The following is a 9009-nucleotide window of genomic DNA, read 5'->3' as shown; positions in this document are numbered from 1 at the left end:
TTTCTCCTTTGCACTTGGAAGGGGGGGTGAAGCGAGGGGGTTGCGATCTGCAACTACACTGCTATATTCCACTAAATCCTTCCATAAGGTTTGAGTTTACATATAAATATACAGTTTTCCAGCTCTCCTCAGATTCTGTGTAAGGCTGGTCCAACATAAAACCAAAAACTGACTCATCAAATATTTTATATGCAGCCAAGTCTATGACCAAAAGTTTTTTCCTATGACCTATGAATCAGCAGCCTTATAATCACTCAAAAAGACTTTTGAGTAGCTGCTTGACTTAATTTGATTTACATGTACATAGTGATGTATAATAAGTCAGTCTCCATAGTCACTTACCACTGCTTGCTTCACTGTAGTATTGGCTGATGTAGTTGTTCATGTCATCATGTACAACTGGATCTGAGTTAAAAAATAAATAAATAAAAAATATTATTTCAGCAACTGTTCAGCGAGCTAAACCCAGTAGCACCAAGACGCCAGCAGGCAGAGGGAGGCAGCAGGAAAACAGCTAAAGAGTTAGAATATTTTTACATCGGACTCAGTGAAAGAAGGATTTATTTTGACCATGCAAGAGTTGCCGATTGCTGAAACAGTGAAATGACAAACCAAGACTGCTTTGGTGAGGTTTTTTTTTTATTATTATTTAGGTTTGAAGAAGTGTGTTTTACAATTAGTCAACAAGGCAATTAAGCTAACGTGAGTCTCAGTTCAGAGAGGCTATTTGAATATTTATAAGCACAACCACACCCAATGCCAATATCAGGAAAGTTTACAAAAAATTAAAACGTCAATATTTCGAATTTAGATTGAAACTAATTTCTTACTTTTTATATCCTCTCTTTTACATACTCACTATACATAAGACCCTATATAAATATAGTTAGAAAGCTATTGTTGATTTTGGGTTTACAGTGGCTTTAATAAACCTTAGAATTCTTTCCAGTCAAAATCATACCACCATAAAAAGCTTGTATGAGATTATATTACTTTAACCACTTAGTTTCTTTTGTATTTGTCCACAATCTGACTGCTAACAACTACTCAATTTGTGTAGAAATCACTGTACAAATCAACCTGATAACAGATTTATTCAAATTTGTTGAACTTTGCTGCATCTTTACAGAAAATATTAACTCCTAGGAAAAAAAACCCTGATCCCTCCTACAATACCTCCATACATTCAGCTCTGATTCCTTCCTGTCTTTTTCACTACCACTCAACCATACAATAAAAGTCATGTGTTGTTGTGTTGTGCTTGCTCTTGTCAGTGATTATGATTACGATTATAGTGTATAAAGGTACAAATATAAATATCCATAATATGCCAAACATGCATGATTTCACTCTTATTACGATTACTACATTATGAACACAGTTTTGATTGCACTCTCTGATTGTTGGACTTTGGGATTATACATGAATACAACCAAAAAATGCATCAAATACTTTTTGGACGTATATATATATTATTATACATATAGTATATTATAGTCTGAATACAGAACCATAAATTGTAAATAGCAGGAAGTGGCCTGTCAAATTATGGTTTAATATAGTGGGGCAGACTCATACTACTAAGACTCTGTATGGCTGTATGACTGTAATTGGATTTCACACCTTTTTGTCTGTACGTACTTTGGTCCATTTCAGTGTGAACATTGCAAACTGGTCCAAATGGAAAATATCTCTTATGTTTACAACATAATATTGACAGAGATGACTTCTGCCCCAGGCCACAGGTGCTTTATTGGCAAGTGGTCAGGATCACACACTGCTACATTGTGCATTAGCTGCACCCTAGTGCACCAAAAATAAACTGGGACAGGGTGGGGTTGGTTTCAGGGATGATAGAAATGGGGGTAAATTGTAGCGAGAGAGAGAGAGAGAGAGAGAGAGAGAGAGAGAGATCTCTTTGTTCAGGCACAGATCTCTCCAGTCTAGCAGGCCTCAGTGTGCGTGGTGAATGGCCGTGATATGCTATGCTCTTCTGTTCGCTTGATTGGTCTTGAGCTCACTGTCCACTGGCTGAGTGCGAACCCAGAGTACCCTGAGTGCTAGCCCCTGTCCCCCGGGACATGCTGCAGACTCTGATGGGTAATTTCATTTATTTTTCAGTCTAAAATATTAATCCCTGAGCCACCCCTGGAGAGGAAGCATTGCACTCACTAAAACAAGACTGAGACAATCACTCCACAATTAATAACACATGAGTCTTAAGAAAAAAGAATGGGCTGTCCAGCATACATAAAAGGCTCTGCTCTTCTGTCTGTGACAGTCAAGTTACCAGGCTGTCATCTGTCTTTGGAAAAAGAGGTGACATGCTGGGGTCCTTTTAGTTAAATCTAAACTATAATTTTGATGGGTGAAGTATCAGTTCTACACCACAAGTGAAGTAGTATGAGAGTAGGAAGATTAGCTACCACTGCAGCTAATGCTACCACAGATAAACTAAATGAACAGGCAAACAGATAAAAAATAAACAGACTTTGATCTAAGAACACAGTTGTTTTGCAACTTGGGAGATTTATATATGTACCACATAAGCTTTTTAACCATGTTAGCAGTTGCTCTGGGGAAGTCCATCTATCTGCCGGAAGGTCTGCCCACCACTTTGTTCCAGACTGAAATATCTCAAGATAATGGATTTGCACAAAATCTTGTACAAAAATGAATATTACCCAGAGGATGAAGCCTGCTGCGTTTGGAGATCCCCTAAATTTTCCTCTATGACCACCAGCATAGCACCATTTGGTTGAGTGAAATGTCTCTACACTATTAGATGGATTGGTATCAAACTGGGTATAGACTTTTATGTCCCTCTTAAGATGAATTGTGTTAGAACATGTGGCAAGGCCTTTGTTCAGACAATTTGATAGAAACAGTAAGGCAATTTGAAATGTTCCTCCCAACATAACATCTTTCTTTGTTGCAACACTTCCATTCTATTGTTACAATACTGTTGGATTACTGTGTGCTCTGCCACTACCTACCTCAGCATCTGAGAGGAAACTCCACTGGCTCATTGATTAATGCTGATTGTCCCTGGTTGTTCTTAAATTCTACATGGTTTGGCACTTTAAGGTGGAAAAACCTTCAATCTCCTGGGTCAATCTTTCTTATAAAGGCCAAGAGTTCTTGATAGTTTGAACTCACTCTGCAGGTGAGTGTGCGACGCCCATTGAGACTGTAAAGACTGCAATATTTAGCAATACAAATAAACTTGACTTGAGCCCTGTGGCCTGAGTGTGCATCCCAGTGACCATGTTTCTGTAAAAAGCCCCACTTGTTTCTGAGAGCCAGATTTCCCACTATGCCCTTGGGGTAATATTGTGGCCACCATGGAGCCTCCTGGTGCCCTATTGTGGTTTGCAGGTGAAGGGGAACAGATGTTGACAGGAGCCCACTCTCTCCTAACAAGGCCCAATGCACAGAGCACTCTGTACCTGAAATAGCCCAAGTGGTCTGGGCTGGCTATGCTAGTCTCGCCATGAGGGGGGTGGTAAGAGAGATAGCCGGGGCATGACAGAAGCCCATGCAAACTGACGTAGTGTCAGAGAACATGCTTGTTTTCTGCAGGATTCACCAGATCCTAAAAGCTTTTTTGCCCTCATATTGATCCCAGAGAGCCTGCGGTCAGATGGGTGTTGTGTGCCAGTGTGGAGGAGCTAAGAGGCTGGCCCCGAAGATGCTCCAGGGCTACTGCTCCAGATTAACTGTACACTGCTCGGGCACCCAGTTCACCCAATGTTACACTGTTAGAGACTTTTTGTTCCACATAATTATGTACATACTTTATGCTACACCTCTCTCCTCGTTTGTCATGCTGCTTTCTCAAGCAAGCACTGCACCTGGCATTGTGTGTATTCAAATATGCTATATTTTTAATGATACATATTACAGGATTTTTGTCTTAGATGCCTCAATTTTCTCAAGTTTGTGAAATAGTGTTTCACTATGTATTATGACCTACTGCATTAATCTCACCACAGGTCATTTTGCAGTCAAAATTTGTATCAGAAGGATCATAGATTAAAAATGATAGTTTTCTTTCTTATTTTCTTAGTTCAACTGTATAGTATTATACAATTTACTAATTAGGTGTCTCTTAACTCAAAAGACATGATGAACTTCTCCAACAACCAACTCATGATAACAGCGGTTTCACCAGGACAGTTTCAGTAGGTTGTGACCCAGTCACTAAAATCCAAACTATACTGTACCTGCAGTGGCGTGAGGCTCCCTGGGGTTTCTCTGGCCACCCTCATCATCAGACTCCCCAGGAGTCAAGCCTTCTACAACCTGAAAACTCCTGCCCTGTTTGCCCCATACGTGGTGGATCTGCATGGCTGCTTCACGTTCTGCAGCAAGGTCCAGGTCCTGCTGGGCCAGATGGGCTCTCAGCTGCCGGATCTCAAACTGGAGGTGATCGGTGTGTATGCATAAAAAAAGAGAGAAAAGTGGAAGCAGGTTGGAAGAAGGAAAGTAAAAATGGAATTAATTTAAAAAGGATGAGCAAAGGGAACAGGAAAAAAGGATGAGGAAAGCAGGAACAGAGAAGAGCAAGAGGAGAGGGAAACAGAACGGTAAAGGGAGGAAAAGAGAACAAGGTAGGACAGACAAACAAAGCCCATAAAAATAGTTAAAAACCGTTCTGATTGGAAACGATGTTGAGATTTTCTCCAGACCACACAGATCATACTGAAAAACATCAAGAACAATTAGTGTTACTGTTTGCATTACCTAATTATGTGTTGGATACTCTGTAAAACTGTACACTTCACGTGTGATGTACAGCTGTGATACATCAAGGTTTTGGCCTTGAGGATCTTGTCCATTGACAAGAAACCATTGCAGCAATATATTTTGTGAAAGGAAGGAGAAAAAAAACAACAAAATATTGTAGCAACCACTTTTACTAAATATGCATGCAGGGAGTATGTATGACTCTTGTTCCAACTGTATTTTTAATATACCTTCAATCAAATACATTTTGACTGAGGTCATATATGAATGTATATATGTGAAGGAATACTAGTGCCTTCAGTTATGAAGAGCAATTTGATTAATGAAAATTTTTAGAAGGATCTGATCTTTTCCTTCTGATAATTTATTTATTATAAATGTCCAGTGTCAGATCCGAACTTAGTTAATTGAGGGTTAAGTCTTTATCATTATTTATTGTAGTCTGCATTTTCAATATGAGATCATCAGTGTGTGTGCCTGTGCTTGGCAGAATCTTGAGGAAATGTGTGGAAAAACTGGAGCTTTTTGTAAGGTACTGCTGCCCTCCTCTGGTGGCAAATGAACTGACAGTTCCATGCTTGTGTGGCCCTAATCATACCAGTAGTATAGTAAATCATTTACCATGACAAATCTACAGGCTATTTTTATTCAAAAACTGGATTGTTATATGACCATAATATAAAGTAGTGAGTAAAAAACTAAACTTTTTTATTGACATCCAGTACAATATAATCCTACAATTACGTGTGATCATGTCCAAGCTGACTTTAAACTTATATTCTACTCACTTTCTGTCTTTTGAGTATGATACACCCTTTTCCTGGGTTAAAACGTGGCTGTAAATGTTTTGAAGTAGTGTCGACCGTGATACAGTACTGATGCTGTTTGTTGTGCTGTGCATGAGGGCTCATATACTGCTCTCGTGATAATATATCCTCAGCTTTCAGTGGATGTGCTTCATTTTCTACTCTTTCATAAACAGTTTTTGTGGACATGTATGAGGAAATGCAGCCTGGCAGTAAGGTTAAATCTAAGGTGTTTTGGTACTCACAGCCTGTTCCTGGCAGATCTGAGTGAGACGCTCAAGCTGCTCCTCTCTCACAGCCTTGGTCTTCTCACACTGCTGGATCTCCAGTTCCATCTCAACTTTGACTTGTAGCACATAAGCTAATGTGGAAGAGAAAGGACAGAGAGACAGAGTTTTATAACAAAGACAATAAGAATTGTTTAGATTACCAAACTACATAATTTAATGATCTGAAAAGGATTGCCAGGTACATTAGGAGGACTTATTAAGCGAGAAAAGTTCCTTAGATAAGACAGCTGGTTACGAAAATCATAGAGCAGTTCAAGGTCAAAGGTCAGTGTTGCTGGGCCATTTGTCGTTTGTCCCACATGTGTCTGTCTTCACTTATGCAAACCTCATTAATTACTGGTTACTAGTAACCCTAAACCTGTACTGAATGAATGTAGTTAGGTGCTGAAAATGTTCCACAGGGATCTAGTTTCAACTGACTTGAAGGCGTCAGAAAGTTTTAATATATTTTCAGCCCAGATTAATACTGTGAACATCCCATTCTACTTCATCTACTGGGTTGACATCTGGATAAACTAAAGTCACTGTCCTGGAATGGTCTTTCGATGATATAACAATGGTGGTGTCATTGGAGTAAAACATGGACGAGGCTCAATGTTTGAGTTTTAAAAACACATTTTAAAAATGTATCTGTATTTATGGTTTGATTTTATTTAAACAGGAAAACAGGTGAACAATCTGTAATACAATAAGCCAACATTAAAAGTTTCTTTTGTTACTGTTACTTTTAGGAACTGTTGTATGTGTCTAATCTGCAGCTCATTTGCAGTTTCTCCCAATTTTTTATTTAACTTTCATTGACCAGAAGCCTTTTCTGAGCTGACAGCTCATTTAAAACAAAGTAACAATGTCATATTTTGGAGCAGTACACAACAATATTTGAATGTATGTGACATAGATACAGCCTAATGTCCAGTGAGACTGATAATTACATTTTGAGACAGTAATGCATTCAAACACTACTTTGTGTAGCAATATGAAAATCTTTCTAGTTGTATACTCTTGGTGGGCACTCGGTCATCTGAGCTTCACCCTCTTGTTGCCGGATGTGTCTTCGCTCTTTAGTGAATGTACGAGTGGTGTGTCTCACATGACCTTCTTCTTTGTGCTGCCAGCACACTTTGGTCAGCCCTGAATTATCTCTCATCATCGCTCACCAATCAAGCCGCAGCTGATTGGTTGTGTTTTTATCACGTCTTGATCAATCAGTAACTCCACCTCTTACAATCTGACTGCACATTTTATTTATACATGAAACACTTTCTGGAGCCGGGTGGGATTATGTACCTAAAAAAAGGATAGTGAGAGTAAATTTGGATACCTGTTGTCATCACAGGTGGCAGACAGTCAGTCCCTCACACCTCTCTGTGATCACATTTGTAAGTCAGCCACATGATATCACACATACTCTGTATCCTGATGGGGAATGTTGCTATGGACAACATAAAGAGGTGAAATTTTATCAGTCATCATACTTGTCCTATTACTATATTTCTGTTGTGATTGTAGTTCGAACTATTAGGAGACTCAAATGCCGACTTTGTCAAAACATTGAGAGAAAAATGAAAAGCTTTTCTGGTACTGAGGGGGGCAGAGCAGAGCACACAGCCATCGCCACATGCTCCTTGTATCTATTTATAGTCATGTTGGAGCACACACACACATTTGCAAAAGTGGGGACTCAGAAGGGGTCAGTTCAGTCAGAATTCAAACGGGAACAAAAAGATCAATCACAGGTTCATTATTTGGCCACACAGTGTGCATTAATGATACTTTTATGCTCCTGCATATTGTATCTGTGTCAGTATGTGTTTGCAGGCGCGCAGTGTCGATTGCATGATTATACTATGTGTGTGTGTGTGTCATTACTGACAGCTGCTGGCAGCACATGCATAACAGTGTAATTCACACCACGGCTGATCCCACAACTTCACAGAGGCCAACAGAAGGCTCTGCTCCACTCTCTCCTCTCACCTCAAGTCAAGTGTTTCACTGCTCAAAAAAACCTGTTCCACTTACACCAACCCACAAAACCCTGTCTCCCTGCATTTTAAACTGATGTAGGACTTTGCATGGAACAGTTATTCTGTCTATGAGTTTGCCTCGGAAACCTTTCTCATTATCATTTATTCATTCACCATTTACTGTTATTGCAGTTATACTGACTTTGGTTAAATGGCTCTGTTTAAAGCCCTGCCATCATTATAGCAATGCAGAAGCTGGAATGGAAGAAATTCAGCATTTCAGGATATCTGTTTCTTCTGGAACACCTATTTTATACATGTTTACATGTGGTTATTTTACATCATATCACTCTGCTAATACATTTTACTTTGTCTTTCTAGTCCTTACAAATTCTACTGCAGTTCACTCCTCTGTATTTCCACTCCCATCGGACTGACACAAATGTTGCCACTATTATACGTCAAGATAATTCTTGAAAAGCGAGAGACTCAATCCTTCTCCTACGATAACTAAGCCGGTCCCTCAGCTGTACATTTATTGGTTTGAGTGTGATTTTTTCCCTCTGAGGTGTGTTGCTGCCTGCTTTGTGAGGAAACTCAATCACTCACAAATATCAAAGCGAACAGGTCGAGGTGTGCGGCAGGAAAATCTCGAGTTCATTCCCTGGAAACCAACACTGCAGCTGCATATTAAGAAGAAGGAAACGTGCTCCTGCTGAATGCCTTTCACCAGAGTAAATCAATGAGGTTGAATGCTTTATTGCATTGATTCTTGAAATTATTTATTATGTCATTATGATGTGTCCCTTTTAGCTCAATATATTTAATCTATTAAAACAATGTACTCATGTATGTATGAGTTGGGAACACCATCAGCCAGACAGACATTTCTATGTAGGACCTTCCTGTATGAACAAAAACATAAACAAAAAAGAAAGACTGAACGTTTCCAATAAAATTATATAATAACCATCTGTTTGTGTGTATTCCTCATTGCAGGCCAGGCACCGGAATGACTGTGACTGGGGAGGGTGTTAAAAATTGTGAGGCTTTCATAAAATAAAATGTTTTTAATTAATGCAGTAGTTTCAGGCTAAATAACAACACAATGCTATTGTTTTGAATGAAAGAATACATTAATCAGAGCACTCACATTGGAATGTAACACTGGCAGAATGCTAAATATTTTTTTTAATTCAT

The 9009-nt window shown here is 39.1% G+C and overlaps 1 protein-coding gene across 1 annotated transcript in view; it reads right to left on the bottom strand.

The window, feature by feature from the left end:
* Positions 1–9009, bottom strand: part of LOC118320950 (transmembrane protein 266-like) — a 44725-nt gene that overhangs the window by 2155 nt on the left and 33561 nt on the right. The window contains exons 7-9 of the mRNA XM_035652078.1: positions 5801–5916; positions 4227–4422; positions 343–405 (exon numbers count right to left, since the gene is read on the bottom strand). Of these exons, the coding sequence (XP_035507971.1) occupies positions 343–405; positions 4227–4422; positions 5801–5916 (375 nt within the window). The remainder of the gene's footprint in view (positions 1–342; positions 406–4226; positions 4423–5800; positions 5917–9009) is intronic.

This window comes from Morone saxatilis, unplaced genomic scaffold (assembly GCF_004916995.1).
Source record: "Morone saxatilis isolate NCDOM2014 unplaced genomic scaffold, NCSU_SB_2.0 Contig11, whole genome shotgun sequence".
Classification (NCBI taxonomy): domain Eukaryota; kingdom Metazoa; phylum Chordata; class Actinopteri; family Moronidae; genus Morone; species Morone saxatilis.
Note: the sequence above shows the minus strand (reverse complement) of the source record. Positions and strands in the feature narration are given on the sequence as shown.